General features: G+C 48.4%; 1 protein-coding gene across 1 annotated transcript; it reads left to right on the forward strand.

Annotated features, from left to right (window-relative positions):
* The first annotated feature begins 874 nt into the window (after positions 1 to 874).
* On the forward strand, positions 875 to 14,046 carry LOC142295768 (angiopoietin-related protein 7-like). The gene is made up of 4 exons (XM_075338855.1): positions 875 to 1,010; positions 6,329 to 6,545; positions 12,557 to 12,752; positions 13,769 to 14,046. Exons 1-4 carry the CDS (start codon positions 875 to 877, stop codon positions 13,910 to 13,912), a joined length of 693 nt encoding a protein of 230 aa, XP_075194970.1. The 3' UTR covers positions 13,913 to 14,046.
* The last annotated feature ends 3,285 nt before the right edge of the window (positions 14,047 to 17,331 follow it).

Raw genomic sequence — 17,331 nt, forward strand, 5'->3', positions numbered from 1 at the left:
AAGCCTAGTCAGGGTCTGAGTACCCTGCCTGGTGCTTGGCTCCAATCGGCTCCCCAGTTCGGTACCGGCGGGCCACCGCCCGACCCCGGTCCTGCGGTTCCGCTGACCTTCGCCAACTCCTGCAGATGGCCACCACCGTCTGCCAACCTTGCTGGACGTGCCTGGGCTCCAAACCAGACACCCACAGTTTTCACTCCTCACTCACTCTACTGCCCCCAACGGGACTCTCTGACTGACTACTGTGTTTTCCCGCCTCCAGGTCTGTGAACTCCTCGGTGGGCGGGGCCAACTGCCTGGCTCTGCCCCACCTGGTGTGGACATCAACCCTGGAGGGTTGTAACAAGGGTTTCATGTGTGACTGGTGTGACCTGTCCAGGGGAAGGGGCTGTATGATGTTGTGTAGTGACCTGTGACCCCTGGAGTCCAGGGCGTCACAGAAATAAAAGAGGTAACTTAAAATGAAGTCAGTGCACCCATCATGTCTCCACAGCCTGAAGTCAGGAGTTACAACTCCTCCCTGGGGCACAGGGTGCACAGCCTGGAGGTATGGGCCAGCGAGATCAGCACCCTGCAGCGCCTACAAGCCACATTCATCTATGACATCCAAGCCCAGGTCCATAACCTGTCCCTGATGCTGGAAGGAGCCTTCTGGAACACAATGTGTCCTGCACCGGCAGAGCTGCGAGCTCAGAGACCACCACACGCAGCAGGTAATGGCGGGTAGTCATAGAGCGTGGCGCCAGGAGAGAGCACGCACCATCCATCCATCCATCCATCCAACCATCCATCCATCCATCCATCCATCCATCTATCCATCTATCCATCTATCTTTGTGCAGTTTGGTGAAAATCAGTATTTTTATCCCTTAGCAGCGATGAAACAGAGGAAGCCTTGTCACTCCAGCTGCGCCAGCCTGTACTACAGCGGGATCAGCAGCTCCGGCGTCTATACCATACTGCCATCTAGTGGTGGAAGCGCGACACACGTGTTCTGTGACATGGACACTCACGGTAAACAGAATAAAGCTGCTAAATGTCTAATTACAAGACCAATCATTGGATTTCCATCTAATTTTTAACCCTTATTTGGCTCCTCCTGTTACTCTTGTATCATTTGTCTACTTTTTGTTTTGTTTGTTATTACACTGAATAGTGTTGAAAATATTTAGTGCCATCTGAAAACAACAAGAAAGTTCCCTGCTGGACACTGATGCCATAGACAACCCATCCACACAGGCAAAGGCATCCAACCATAGATGTCCATAGAGTAAGTGATGTGTAACAATGAGAAATGACACAGGGAAAAAGTATTGAACACGTGAGCAAAGAGAGGTGCAACAAGCCACGGAAAGTCACTACACCAGCTGAAATGTACCAGTAACTAGATGTAGTACCCGGCATTGCCGGGATAGTAACTTTTTCTGTCTTTCTAGCCAGTCTCTGTCTGTCTCTCTGTCTGCTTCTGTCTGTCTCTCTCTCTATCTGTCTGTCTCTTTCCCTGTCTAGTTCTGTCAGTCTCTGTCTGTCTCTCTTTGTCTTTGTCTGTCTCTCTGTCTGTCTCTTTCACTGCCTGGTTCTGTTTCTCTCTGTCTGTCTCTTTCTCTGTCTGATTCTGTCTGTGTCTGTCTGTCTCTCTCTCTGTCTGTCTCTCTCTCTGTCTGTCTGTCTCTCTGTCTGTCTGTCTCTTTCCCTGTCTGTCTGTCTCTCTCTGTCTCTGTCTATTTGTCTGTCTGTCTTTCTGTGTGTCTGTCTCTGTCTGTTTGTCTGTCTGTGTCTTTGTCCATCTGTGTCTGTCTCTGTAGCAGTCTCTCTGTCTTTCTTTATCTGTCTCTCTCTATCACTCTGTCGTCTCTGTGTGTCTGTCTCTTTGTGTCTGTCTCTGTGTGTCTGTGTCTCTTTCCCTGTCTGTCTATTTCTCTTTCCCTGTCTGTCTATTTCTCTATCTCTCTGTTTCTATCTCTATATCTGTCTGTCTCTGTCTATTTCCCTGCCTTTCTATTTCCCTGTCTTTCTATTTCCCTGTCTGCTTGTCTCTGTCTCTTTCCCTATCTGTCTCTTTCCCTGTCTGCCTCTGTCTCTTTCCCTGTCTGTCTGCCTTGTTCCCCTGTCTGTCTTTGTCTGTCTCTGTGTCTTTCCCTGTCTGCCTCTGTCTGTCTTTTTCCCCGTGTGTCTGTCTGGCTTTTTTTTCCTATCTGTCTGTCTCTGTTTGTCTCTGTCTCTTTCCCTGTGTGCCTCTTTCTCTATATGTGCCTGTCTGTCTGACTCTGTCTATCTCGCTTTCTGTCTGTCTATCCAAACTCCCCACTGACATCATATTACCTCATACATAAGCTTCTTATACTATGAATTAGAGAGCAATCCTGCCACTTAGTGAAAAATAATATCAGCTGGATCATCTGTTGGCTTATAAAGAGGTGTCTCATTTCCAAGCTGCCACACAAGAAACATTTCATGATGGGTAAAAGCAGTGAGCTGTCTCAAGACCTTTGCAACAATATTGTTACAAAACATGCTAACGGCATTGGTTATAGAAGGGTTTGGTGAGCGCTGTTGGGGCTGTTATGGCCGGAAGCAGGAGCGGGTAAGGGTATTGATGAACCCACTGTGCCAGGGACCCGGGCTTACCCTGTGTGGAGGGGCTTGACCCAAAAGAGACAGAACTTGCAAGCAAACAGAATTTAAAGAGTATATCTGTGACTTTTTTTTTCTAAATGTGCCTAAGCACTAACAAGCAGGTAGTTGCTACCTACCTGCCTCTTCTGCCTGGCAACTGTTCACCTCCTGCTGGCGAAACAATGGTTTTGTCAAGAGATCAGAGGCTTCTTTTCTGATCTGTAGAGGAGACGGGACTGCTTAACAGCCAGCTCCTCGCTGCCTAACTGGGGGAGACGGCTATCAGTCAGCATGATCCTGGCTGTCCCTCCCCGTCTACAGAGCAGAGTGGATGAGAAGCTGCTGCTGTGTTGTCGCAACGTCAGCAGATACATGCATCGCCGTCAGGAGCTATCTGTGACCGATCTGCGCTGGTGGTGAACACAGCCGGGCACATCAGCCAGGGAGGTGGTAACTACCTGCCTGTTAGTGCTTAGGCACATTTTTTCCCCAAAATGCCGCCTGTATACCCTTTAACTACACTGAACAAAAATATAAACACAACACTATTGTTTTTGCTCCCATATTTAGGAGCTGAACTCAAACATCTAAGACTTTTCGTTCAAATATTGTTCACAAATTTGTATAAGTCTGTTAGTGATCATTTCTCCTCTGCAGAGATAATCCATCCACCTCACAGGTGTGGCATATCAAGATGCTGATTACATAACATGATTATTGCACAGGTGTGCCTTAGGCTGGCCAGCATGATTATTGCACAGGTGTGCCTTAGGCTGGCCAGCATGATTATTGCACAGGTGTGCCTTAGGCTGGCCAGCATCATTATTGCACAGGTGTGCCTTACATTGGCCAGCTTGATTATTGCACAGGTGCACCTTAGGCTGGCCAGCATGATTATTGCACAGGTGCGCCTTAGGCTGGCCAGCATTATTATTGCACAGGTGTGCCTTAGACTGGCCAGTATGATTATTACACAGGTGTGCCTTAGGCTGGCCAGCATCATTATTGCACAGGTGTGCCTTAGGCTGGCCAGCATCATTATGGCACAGGTGCGCCTTAGGCTTTCCATAATAAAAGGCCACTCTACAATGTGCAGTTTTATCACACAGCACAATGCCACAGATGTTGCACGGTTTGAGGGAGCGTGCGCTTGGCTGCTGACTGCAGGAATGGTCACCAGAGCTGTTCCCGTAAATTAAATGTTCATTTCTCTGCCATAAGCTGTCTCCAAATGAGTTTCAGAGAACTTGGCAGAACATCCAACTGGCCTCACAACCGCAGACCACGTGTAACCACAAGAGCCCAGGACCTCCACCTCCAGCATCTTCACCTCCAGGAGTGTCTCAGACCGGCCCCCGGACAGCGGCTGCAACAATCGGTGCAAAGCCAAAGAATGTCTGCACAAACTGTCAGGAGCCGTCTCAGGGGAGCTCATCTGCCGCTCGTCATCCTTGGTCTCCATCGGACTGCAGTTTATCGCCATAACCAACCTGAGTGGGCAAATGCTCAGATTCGATGGTGTCGGGCACATTGGGAGGTGCGACATTCACGGATGAATCCCGGTTTTCACTGTATAGGGTAGATAGCAGACTGGCAAATGGTGGTCACACCAGATACTGACTGGTGTCCTGACCCCTCCCCACCCCACAGACCGTCCTAATACTATTAAACTTCACATTGTAGAGTGGCCTTTTATTGCGTCCAGCCTAAGGCGCACCTGTGCAATATTCCTGCTGCCTAATCAGCATCTTGATATGTCACACCTGAAGCTGAAATCTGCTCATGCACAGGACGACGTCCGCAGAAAGTGTGAATACGCGTGTAGGTCACAGGTGTGACAGGGGCCATAATATGGTAATACGAAGAACATCATTTCACCATAAACCGGCCATGATCAGGAGCTGCCCGAAAGATTTCAGAAACAGGAGTGAAAAGACTTGTCAGAGCCAAGAACCATCCGTGGAGCGCCACAGAAAGGCCTGGAATCAGCTGGTACAATTGTTTTAAAAAAACAAACAATAAGACATACACCCCCCCTCCATGGCCTGTATGCACGCTCCTGTAGGTACGCTCCTGTATGCACGCTCCTGTATGCACGCCCCTGTATGCACGCCCCTGTATGTACGCTCCTGTATGCACGCTCCTGTATGTATGCTCCTGTATGCACGCTCCTGTATGTATGCTCCTGTATGCACGCTCCTGTACGCACGCTCCTGTATGTATGCTCCTGTATGCACGCTCCTGTATGTATGCTCCTGTATGCACGCTCCTGTATGTATGCTCCTGTATGTACGCTCCTGTATGCATGCTCCTGTATGTATGCTCCTGTATGCACGCTCCTGTACGCACACTCCTGTACGCACGCTCACTGTATGCACGCTCACTGTATGCACGCTCACTGTATACACGCTACTGTATGTACGCTACTGTATGTACGCTACTGTATGCACGCTCACTGTATGCACGCTCCTGTATACACGCTCCTGTATGCACGCTCCTGTATGCACGCCCCTGTATGCACGCTCACTGTACAAGAATCCATTGCTGAACAAAAGGTATACACAATCCTGTGAAATACAGGGAGAATATATTCTGTTCAGATGAGACCAAAATTGAACGCTATGGAGGCCATAATGCACACCATGTTTGGAGGCCAAAAAGCAAAAACAATAAAGTGTGGAGGTGGGAACATCATGGTGTGGGGCTGTTTTTCAGAATACGGTACTGGCAAACACCATATAATTGAAGGAAGGATGGATATGTTAGGGTGCTCAGAGCATCAGTTGTGGGCGAGGCACAATTCTAGTTCACCCCGTCACCTCACAAGGGGGTTGTGGTCATGGCTGGGTGCATGGACTTGTGTGGTGCAAGCCAATCACCGCAGCTGAATCCAATAGAAAATGTCTGGAAGGAACTAAAGCTCCGAGGTCATAGAAGGAGTCGGGACCTGCAGGATGTGAAGTGTTTGTGTGGAAGAGTGGGCCAAAATCACACCTGAGAAATGCAAACGACTAGTGTCTCTATACATAGTTTCATCATCAACAAAGGCTTTTGTACAAAAGTATTACATATATTTCAGTAACGTGTTCAATACTTTTTCCGTTAAAATTTCTCCCTATTACACATCACTAAATCAATGGACACCTATGGTTTGATTTCTTTGCATGTGTTTACTGGATGGGTTGTTACTGACATCTGGTGAGAGATTCATGTCAAAAACATCTTTAGAAATATATTTCCATAGAAAATTGGTGACGTGTTCAATACACACACATATATATATATATATATATATATATATATATATATATATATATATAAAAGATGGCTTCCTTGACTATAGGGTGAATGGGTTGTTTAATTTCGTAACCCACTTTCAGAGATTATTTGGGAACAGTTTGAGTTACAAACGCTCGTCAGTTGCAGAAGAGAGTATCTAGAAAGATTGCCTCTTTCACTGAAAAATTCAGAGTGTCCACTTTTTGCTCTTATTTTATACCTTCTGCTCTCTTCGCTATTCCAGATTTCTGTTTTTTTGTCCTCCATACCTGATGTCGGTGTAATACCTAATTTCGCCTGTGGGGGCACTGCACCGCAGGTATCAACCGGCTGATTGCTGAGGTTTCCACCAATAGGACCTCTTCATCAGCTGTATCGTAGCTAAGCTGCCCCTAAAGGCATATAGTGGTTCATTATGTTCTTCGCTTCTCTGTAAGGAGGGGGGTGGACGGTCATTCAGAGACGTCTAGACGGGTCCAACAGTTTCAACTGCACCTGGAAAGAATACAAAGAAGGATTCGGTGACCCGAACAATGAATATTGGCTCGGAAATGAAAATATCCACACAATCACCAGCAAAGAGAATTATACACTGAGGATTGAGATGGAGGACTGGGATGGAGAGCGCAGGAATGCAAACTATCGGGAGTTCAGGTAACAGCCAGAGGGATGTACAAATGTGACTGTACAGTAGGGGGCACTGGTGGGCCTTCATTTAGGTTGAAACATCAGGAATATAAGTATTCTCTTTGTAAGATAGATACATACATACATACATACATACATACATAGATATGTTAAGTTGACCAATAGGTCACAACTGTTGCCAGCGATGACCAAATGTGGCAGAAGTCCCGGGCCCCCCCTCAGCTTCTCTGAACCTTAATGAGATACAGACAGACACTGATATCTGAACATAAGGCAAAGGAGTGTGCACTCCGAAGACTGATAATTTGTTGTCACATACAAGGATTATCAACCTAATAGGGGCGTAGCTATGTTGTGTACAAAGGCATAACTTTCGTTTCTCGGTAAAGCATAAATGAGTTTCACTTCTCGGTAAGCGAAAGTCTTATCTCTCTGTTCTTTTGGCAAGACATAACATTCAGAGTCCTTGAATCCACTCTCAGCGTAGCTGGGCTTGTTTGTGGATACGACACGACACGACACAACACCTTCTGGTACAGTAAGAAGAACCCACAATCGTCACTTAAATAACTTGAAATCAACAAAAGTAATGTACAATTTAAATTGACTGAATATCAACTAATGAGAATCAGACTTTGCTTGGTGAATTGTGGTTCAACAGAAAAGTAAAAAAAAACAACATAATAAACTAATACAAATGGCCTTGACAAAAATGATGGTTCCCCTAAAAAAGACTGAAATAATTTGACCATAGTGACATGTGAAACTAAGGTGAACCCTGAAATCAACATGACACATGCCCACAAACTTGTAATCAGTCTATCAGCCTAAATAAAGAGTGAAAAGTAGTCATTGTACTGTTTGTTATCATGGTGTGATAACAAACAGCACAATGACTAATTGTGTTATAACCACAGAATATAGAGCACAGAAAGCTCAGGAGGAGATAAGAAAGATAATTCTAAGTAAACATGTTACAGGTAAAGACTATGAGGCTTCTCCTCACAGTGTGATATTCCTGTTACTACAGCTGTGTAGAGTGGCAAAGGATTGACTCCGGATGCCTGTCACTCTATGTGAAATTACTGGTCCTCGCTGGGTGTATGGACCTGTGCTGTGTGGGCTATGAGCTTAGGTAGGTGACAATACTGACGTCAGCAGTCCAGAACCAGATGACAACTCATACTCTCAAAGAGACCACCAGTTCTTTTTAAATAACACTCTACTAGATAGTTCATTCTGTACAACAAATTCACACTCCAGATAGCGGGCTCATATCTTCCCGCACGTTACTTTTTGGTATACCATTATCAAGCACCGTTCTAGTTCACATTGGGTTCCTTCAGATCTTACAGGTCCTATGAGACCTAACGCAAACCAGCCCAGCGTTACAGCACACACTGTGATGGTCACCCTCCCTTCAAGCAGGTCCACGTCCAGTCACCTTAAGGGTCCTATAATGACCGGAGCAAGGCTAGGGGGAAAACCGCTCTGGTTATTGACTACATTCACACGCCAGCTAAGATTAATTCGGTACCTTGAGGGTTGAGGGGTCTGGTCACTAAAGACCTGTTCTCAATACTCAATACAAAGATTGGTCTCTCATTCCAGTGCTGTCTCTGTGAACACTCGAGGTTCACGCTATCTTGTCTTCCATCTGCTTTCCTCTTTCTTTGTTGCCACAAACCAAACACTGTATGCAAAATATACAACCAACCGATGATACATACGTCCATCACGTTTGCTCACTAGGTCTTCACTGTCTCCTCCGGAATGAACCGTTACTTTCCCTTTCACTCAACCCCTCCCATGGTGGGCTAGTCCCAACGCTTAACTATTGTTGACTCTATAGCTTACAACTTCCTGCATAAGTGCTTAGGTAATACATTACCGCATGCAACACCATAACCATAGTCCACCACTCTTACAGCTCCATTGTTGAGAAGTTTAAGGTCCATGGGGCTGTAGCCGACTTCCCTGGATGCAGCCGCAAGAGGAAAATTGATGACAAATTGAAAAAATGGATAATACGAATGGTAACAAAGATCCCAGAAGAACTTCCAAACAGATTAGAGGTGACTCCAAGATCCAGGACCATCATTGTTAGAAGTCACCAAACGGCCAAAGTGGACTTCATGGAAGACGACTGAGGAGGAAACCACTGCTGAAAGCAAATCATGAAAAAGTGAGACTGGTATTTGCCCAAATGCATATTGCCAAGCCACAAAGCTTCTGGGAGAACGTCCTGTGGACAAATGAGACAAAACTGGAACTTTTTGGCAAAGTCACATCAGGCGCAAAAATGAAGCAAAAAAACCAATATGGTACCAGCTGTGACACCTGGAGAAGGCTGGGTGATGTTCTGGGGGTGCTTTGTGGAATCTGGCACAGGGGGGGTCTTGTATCCGTGCCGGGTGCAATGAAATCTCAAGACTATCAAGGCATTCTGGAAAGAAATGTTTTCCCTAGTGTCAGAAAGCTTGGTCTCAGTTGTAGGTCATGACTCCTCCAACAGAATAATGATCCAAAAGCTAAAAACATCCAAGAATGTCTGAGAGAAACATAACAGATTCTTCTGAAGTGGTTTCTATGATCCCTGATATAAATCCTACAGAACATCTGTAGAAGGAGCTGAGACCTCTGGGGAAGATACCTTCCCATCTGAGACACAAGGAGCCATTGTCACATAAGGTATCGGGAAGTACCATGCCAACAGGGACAGCGAAGGGAAACCCTGTGTCTAGAGAAGGAGGAGATGGTGACCCCTGACCAAACCTTCCGCTGGCCCCTGACCATCCTAGATGGGTTCTGCACCTATGCGTCAAGCAGGATACCTAGCCCTGGCTGACCCTGATCTGGGCCCTAGGTAGGGATTGGATGGGATGAGCACTTAGTCAACCTCACTAAGGGAAAGTATACAAAGAACTTATCTCCAGGATGACTCTGGGAAAGATACAGCAACAAACGTTTCTTCAGATGGATACAAGCCGACTGCTTGCTTCCAAGACCTGTTTTGGAATATAACTCTATCACCAGCAAACGCAAAGGGGAAATGTGGGTATTTAAGGACACAAGGGGAAGTGATGATGATTAAAGGGAACCTGTCACCAGTTGTTTCGCCTATAAGCTGCGGCCACCACCAGTGGGCTCTTATATATGGCATTCTAACATGCTGTATATAAGAGCCCAGGCCGGGGGTATAACATAAAAATCACTATATAATACTCACCTAAACAGGTCATTACTGTGGATGTGGCTCAAAAGGGCGTCTTTGTCCTCCGGTGCCAGCGCCTCCTCTTTCGGACATCTTTATGCTCCTTCTGAAGCCTGTCTGCATGACGCGTCTCCATCATACACACTCGCCGGTCCCGCGCATGCGCACTACAATACTTTCATCTGCAATGGTCAGGACCTGAATGCCGGCGAGTGTGTATGACGTAGGACGCGTCATGCACCGCGGCTTCAGAAGATGGAGGACAAAGATGGGCGAAAGAGGATGTGCCGGCACCGGAGGACGAAGACGCCCATTTGAGCCACATCCAACGCAGCGACCGGTTTAGGTGAGTATTATAATGCGTTTTTTATGTTCTACACAGCGGCCTGGGCTCTTATATACAGCATGTTAGAATTCTGTATATAAGAGCCCACTGGTGGTGGCCGCGGCTTATAGGCCGAAAAAGTGGTGACAGGTTACCTTTAACAGCTGAAAGGTGACGATATCTGCAGGGTCCTAAAAGGAAGGGGATTAACCCAAGCAGAGAAGATACATAAGGTACCATTTACACCACAAGAAGAAGAATAGAAGGTAAGGGAGCAGTTTGTGATGCCAAATACTGTGACCTTCTATAGCTGGACACCACAGGACTGTGTGTTATTCCCGTGACAGCCGTCTGCTTGTAAATGTGCTCAGGGTGGTAGTCCAGTGGCCGGAGTTTCTCACAACGTTTGCCTAGTAGGAGTCTCCCTTTGCTCAGTCCACTTCTGGAGAGTTACATCTGCATCCCGAGTCTGGTCTACTCTTTGACCTTCTTTACATGCCTTCCACTACACAACAACAACAACTAAACCAGAAACTACTTCTTCCCATATAGCCATTTTGTAGGAGCCACCGCTGCGTGGTCTTCCTGGCGTGGGTAGTATAATGCAGCTCAAGTGTTCTGGCCCTAGTAGGGCTAGGCCCCGGAAGAGGAAGATGGTGGTAGCAGTGTGAGCTGATGATGTACCAATGTAGAAAGGACTGCAGTTTAAACCTGTTTTTACTCACTGTTCTGGTACCAGTGCCCTGGCGGTGCAGGTTTTCAGGTGTTCCCTCACCCTTTGTTCCCAGTGCCAGTTGGTGACCTGGTGAGCTGTCCTCCATGCACACATTAGTAGTTAGTGGGTCCCCGTGGCCTAAAGCTTCCTGGGATCCCCCCCGTTTCACAGTCTTGGCCCGTATAGCAGGCGGCCTGGACAATTTTAATGGGCTGGACTCCTGTCCCTGTCCCCAGGTCCCCTCCTTGCTGTTTTGCTCTGATGATCCCCTCACCTGGCAGATTTAACAGGTAGCTTTACACATACTCTCCCGTTCAAGGGTTCTGCACCCCGCCTGTGCTGGATGCTGTGAGTCCTGGTCCCGCACTCCTCTGGCAACCCTCGATTCCTTGAGCACTGGTTCCTACTCCACAGCAACCCTCCTCCTTTTTAGCTCCATTTTTTTCCTTCAGGTTTTAACACCTAGGACTACTGTCCTAAAACACTTCACTTTCTCCCCTCTGTCACTTCTGACTCCCTCAGAGTCTCTCTCCAACGACAACTGACTTTTCTCCTCTTGCCAAATCCCCACCTAGCAACTAGCCCCACCCCTTTTTGGGTCTCTCCCTAGCAGATTGGATGCTTACCAACCAATAGGTAGCCATCCTTTAAATCTGTCTCTAGGCAGTTTTCCCAGGTTGGACATGTGGTTTGGTGTATGGGTGATGGTGTTGGTGTGTTTACCGGCACTGGTATTCCAGGGTTTGGGTTGCCCACAGGTTACATATTTTGTGGCAACTGATACCTCAGGGGGGCTACATTACTGTCCCCTTACCTGCCATCTGTTGTTAAACAGACCCTAAGGGGTACTTTGCACGCTGCGACATTGCTAGCCGATGCTAGCGATGCCGAGCGCGATAGCCCCCGCCCCCATTGCACATGCGATATCATGGTGATAGCTGCCGTAGCGAACATTATCGCTACAGCAGCTTCACACGCACTTACCTGCCCTGCGACGTCGCTCTGGCCGGCGACCCACCTCCTTACTAAGGGGGCGGGTCGTGCAGCGTCATAGCGATGTCACACGGCAGGCGGCTAATAGAAGCGGAGGGGCACAGATGAGCGGGATGTAAACATCCCGCCAACCTCCTTCCTTCCGCATTGGCGGCGGGACGCAGGTAGGAGATGTTCCTCGCTCCTGCGGCTTCACAAACAGCGATGTGTGCTGCCGCAGGAACGAGGAACAACATCATAACATCGGTCGTTCCGAAATTATGGAAGTGACCGACGCTACACAGATTGCCGATTTACGACGCTTTTGCGATCGTAAAATGGTGCATCTAGGCTTTACATGTTGCGACATCGTTACTGGCTCCGAATGTGCGTCACTTTCGATTTGACCCCGATGATATCGCAGCAGCGATGTCGCAACGTGCAAAGTACCCCTAAGTCTCACTCAGTACTATACAGGAAGTGAACAGGAGAACAGTGACCTCTTGTGACCATTGGCAGTACTGCGGCCATGAGGGATAAAGCACTTTACACTAACTTAACAGATGAAAGTCATACATTATACATTTATGATAAACCCACTGATGTCTTCCGGGGGGTACACGAGTGTAGGTCCACAGTCTTACATGCTCACAAGGACAAGGAGGTGGCCAAAATACCTGTAGACGATTCAGAAGTTTCAATGAGAGTTACAGAAATAATTTCTTTGCAGTGATGTCCTGTGCAATAACTATATGCATACGTATGATTATTGTTTCTTACTTTCCTTGAAGCATTGATGATGAAGCCAACCATTACCAACTCCACGTGGCCGGATTCAGTGGGACAGCCGAGGACTCGTTTGCTTGGTACCACAATAAAAGAGGCTTCAGCACACCTGGGACTGGGAATCTCTGTGCAGACATCTCTCACGGGGGCTGGTGGTACTATCAGTGCTTCTACTCCAACCTCAACGGTGTTTACCATCCGGTAGGTGGAATTTATGGGCCTTCCACGAATATAAATGAGTCATTAGGTTGCTGATCACATCATTGATGGAAACTGAACACTTGCTTCATAGGTTTTCTGTGTCCTTCTGGACAGGTCGGGTCATCCAAAGTGAGAGATGCTCTTTATAACCACTGTTAGAAAAAAGAAGGGTGGGGCATGCTGAATTTCTACATGCACATTCTTTTTGCTACAGAAATTCTGCAGGCAGCAAAACCTGGAAGGGAAAAAAACGCAGTGTGTGCACAGCATTTTTTTTTACCGCAGGTTTTGCTGAAAAATGACTGCAGAAAGGTTATGAAAATTTTCTGCAGCAATTCATGCAGCAAAACCACAGCAAATCCGCGGCAAAAAACGCAGTGAGCGCACAGGGCCTAAAACCGCATGTGGATTCCGGGTGCATTTTTACCACGGATTTTGCCGAGGGTGCGGTATTCTGCCAGAGGGTGCGGATTTTTCTTAAGAAAAGCAAATTTCCGAAAGCGCACAGATCCGTACATTACATTCACTGCAATATTATACAATGTTCTACTCTATATTGGCCGCTAGATGGCCTCAGCGCACACTCTTAATAAAATAACACATTGTAAAGTCACACGTACCGGTCGCATCTTCAGGGGGTCTGCTGTCCAGCTTCTCGCACATGCACAGATGAGATCTTGAGCCGAGAGCTCCATCTGCGCACGCGCCAACTCCGGGAGCCATTATTTGAAGCCTGCACAGCCGACATTTTCAGAATTGTGGCCCCTGCCTCGCCGCCCAGTACAGCGCCCAGCAAAGCCCACCGCGCGCACAGCCCGCAGCATCCCCCCTGCCGCCTGTGACCCCTCTCGACCACTCCCGGTAAGCTACATTTGAATTATAAGAAGCACCCCTCATTTTCCTCCCAAATGTTTGGGAGTAAAAGTGCATCTTTAAATCCAAAAAACAAAACACAGTCATTTTGCTTCATGTTTATATTTGTACAAAAGTGAGCTGAAATTTTTGTCTTGTACCAGGGAGGAAAATACATCAAAGGTCGTGAGATGATGGGGCCAGATGGCATCGTGTGGTACAGCTGGAAGAACTCCGACTACTACTCGCTAAAGAAAGTCTCCATGATGATCCGGCCTAGATCCTTTCACCTCAATACGTCACCCTAAATTTTCTGCACGTCTCTTGTAGTTTTGTTTTGCGGATTGTGCAAGTTTTGGATACTTTTGACTTTTTTGAGGATTATTTCAAAATGGTCTTCTACTCTTTTCATTTGTGCCCCTGATGAAGACATTTCAGTGGTGAAACGTGTGGCTCCCACATGGTGTTACAGGAACTTTTCATCTGTGGGTAGTGAGCATTCCCTTATAGCTCCTGAGTAGATTTGTTTTCCTAATTATCTGTTTCACATTCGTTTTTTCATTTTTTTATGGTAAAGGAGTTTTCCGAGAATAAGTTTCAACGTCCTGTGAAATTGTGCTGTGATGAAATAATAAAACGTTGTTACTCACCCTCCGCTATTCCAGTCGCACTAATCTATGTTGACAGACTGCGGTGACTTAAGGAATACAGTGTCTGTGACCGCTGCAGCCAATCACTGAGCTCAATACGTATGCTTTAGTTGTGACATAACTGCTGCAGCCTGCAGAGTTCAGCAGCCGATAGTTTGGAGAAACTCTCAGAAAATTCCTTTAATATATATATATATATATATATATATATATTTCTGTACAATACCCTTTACCTATCACATCAGATGGTCACACACAGAGGGAACTATCGCAGACAGTATAAAGATGAGGGTCAGAGAATTGTTGGAAGACTCTTTCCTGGCAGAAGATGGCCGATGGTGTGGCCTGATGGCCCACAGTAGCTGAGGTTGACAAGGTGGACAAGAGTGGGTGGCCCAGATGGCTGCCTGTGTGATCTGCAGCTTTGGAAACGGGCCCTGATACTCGGGAACTCCTGGAGCGATATGGCCACTGCCGTGGATGAGATCCTGCCCCACAAGATAGCTGCCGTTATGACTCCGAGATCATCTGTGAGATGGGGAAAGATAGTCCAGCACCTGAAAGAGGCCTGGCATGGGAAGAAGCCTGGACTATCTAAACAGCCGGTTGGTCCAAAGAAAGCCCTGGACACTGAGCCGTCCCAGTCACCCAAGATGACCGCAAGTGGTGAAGAGACCTATGGCCCGACATCCGGCCAAGACAAAGTGGGTCTTCCCAGTTATTGACGGGAAGAAGAGGAGAGAGGCTTGGGTGTGAGCACAGCTGGCTCTGCAGGGTGGTGGTGCTGTTGGTTGCCATGTGACCCATAAGTGGGGTTACATATTCATCCAGGAGGATGGGACCAGGGGGAAGGTGTATGTTTTCGCCAGCTCGGTGTGTTAAAATGTCTAAGTGCTGCTGCTGGAGAGTACATCGGATGATGAAGCAGAGCTGGAGTGGTGCAGTTGTCGCGGGCGGGGAGGGGGGCTGCTGCGCTCACCACGCTCGGGCCCGGCGCTGCTGTTACTGCTGCTCGGTGGCTCGAGCGGTGGGCCGGATCCGGGGACTCGAGCGGTGCTCCTCGCCGGTGAGTGAAAGGGGAATAGTTTTTGGGATTTGGGAAGTCGGTTCGTGACGCCACCCACGGTTGTGGTGAGGTTGGGACACCACCGCTGCTCTAGACGGGGATCCCGGGAGCGATGACAGGGAGCAGCCGAGATGTTTCTCTCCCCTCCGTGGGTAGGGGGATTTGGTGGTCCCGGGGCCCGGTGATGGTAACTGGGAGGTGGATGGCAGGAGTTGGGGAGGTGCAGGGTCGCGGGGGCAGCGCAGTGCCAGATGGCACGGTGGTACTCAGCCAGTAATGTACACGGAGTCTCTGGTAAAACAAACAGCTGGATGGACGGGTCCCACAGACGGCTGCGGTGGTCACTCCCGGTAGGTTGGCGGTGACTGTCTCTCCCTGCACCTTTGATGTGTTTTCGGCCCCGATGGCTTCCCACCGGTGATCCGCTCCCCAGCGGTGTATTTGCCAGAGGAGCCCCTTTTGCCCGCAGGCGCTGGCCCTGGGAACTCTAGCTGTGGCGGTAGCTGTATTTCACTTCACGGTTGAGCGGTTGCCTTCAGTCGGGTCTTTGCTGCTGGGAAACCCCAGAGGTTCCCATCGCTGACGGATTTGACCGGTTTAACGGTGACTCCAAGCCTGGTCGGGGTCTGTAGGCCCTGCCGAATGGTGCTGGCTTCTCTTCGCTCCCCGGTCCGGTACCGGCGGGCCACCGCCCGACCCCGGTCCTTACGGTTGTGCGTCAATCGGCCTCGCCTGCAGAAGGTCACCACCGTCTGCCAACCTTGCTGTGGGTGCCCAGGCCACGTACCCGGACACGGTCAGACTGCTCCTTTACTACTTCACTCCTTCACTCTCCAAACTCAACTGACTTCCTTTCCCGCCTCCAGGACTGTGAACTCCTCAGTGGGTGGGGCCAACCACCTGGCCCCGCCCCACCTGGTGTGGACATCAGCCCCTGGAGGGAGGCCACAAGGATTTGTGTGTGTGACTGATGTGCCTAACCGGGGTGTGGGGTGTGTTGTTGCAGTACCTGTGACGTCCTGGCTTGTCCAGGGTGCCACACAGTGGTCGGTGACCACTAGCGACCAGCAGTTTTAATTATTTTACTGTATTTTACTGTATAATATGTATTTTATCATAATCTGTCTAATGTGTTAATTGTGAAATGTTAAGTAGGGTTATTAGAATAAAGTATTTAGTATGTGTAATGTAGTAGGTCCATCCTGGTTGCTGAGGGAACCAGAGCCAGGATGGGAAGAGTGTGATAGAGCAAAGGGTTGGTTATAGAAACAGGCCAGGAAAAAGAGTCAGTTCTGCCAAGTGTTGCTGGAGTAAGGATGAGCTCTGTACCAGAGTCCGTCGCGGAGCCAGGAGGTATTCTCCAACAGTCCAGAGCCTACGGATCACCTTGTGACAGGGGTTTGGAGAGTCTGTGGACCAGCTGGGTGTCGGGACAAGTGTACTGCTGTCGGGCCCATATACAGGTGAGAGACTAGAAAGCCGTCCGAGGTAGTGAAGCATACCAGAAGAGCCGCGGGAACAAGAATTGGAGAAAACAGTAGTCTAGACTCGGCTACTGGAAGACTAAGCCCCAGGGGGAGGGCTAGTATAAGGAAAACTGACCAAAAGAAAGGCGACGGCAGAAAAGGAATATATAGAGAAAGTGGCCATGTCTGTCCAGAAGATTGAAAGACAAATAAAGCAGTTTTGTTGCAAAAAAAATCTCTCTGTGTGATGTGTTGCCCTGCTCTGTCCAGCCGCCGGGAACATGGAAGGTGAGAGATTCGCCGCCTTCCATGCAGCCGCCACAGACAGGGAAGGTAAGAGATTCACTGCCTTCTGTCCAGCCATGGAGGATGCGGAAGGTAGGGATTCACCGCCTCCCGTCCAGCTATCAGGGATGCTGAAGGTAAGAGATTCACCGCATCCCGTCCAGCTATCAGGGATGTGTACCGCCCCAGGCTCGGCTGGTGGGTGGCTTGAGCATCTCCGGACCCGGGGCCCTGTGGTCACTCCGATCTGAAAGGGGCTG

Source organism: Anomaloglossus baeobatrachus, chromosome 3 (genome assembly GCF_048569485.1).
Source record: "Anomaloglossus baeobatrachus isolate aAnoBae1 chromosome 3, aAnoBae1.hap1, whole genome shotgun sequence".
In the NCBI taxonomy this organism is placed as follows: domain Eukaryota; kingdom Metazoa; phylum Chordata; class Amphibia; order Anura; family Aromobatidae; genus Anomaloglossus; species Anomaloglossus baeobatrachus.

What these genes read in the sequence shown, in the direction of transcription:
- LOC142295768 (XM_075338855.1), top strand. Translation starts at nt 875, where the DNA reads ATGAAACAGAGGAAGCCTTGTCACTCCAGCTGCGCCAGCCTGTACTAC. An exon ending in CTGTGACATGGACACTCACG is followed by an intron (nt 1,011 to 6,328) that starts GTAAACAGAATA and finishes CTTCTCTGTAAG; the next exon opens with GAGGGGGGTGGACGGTCATT. An exon ending in GCAAACTATCGGGAGTTCAG is followed by an intron (nt 6,546 to 12,556) that starts GTAACAGCCAGA and finishes CTTTCCTTGAAG; the next exon opens with CATTGATGATGAAGCCAACC.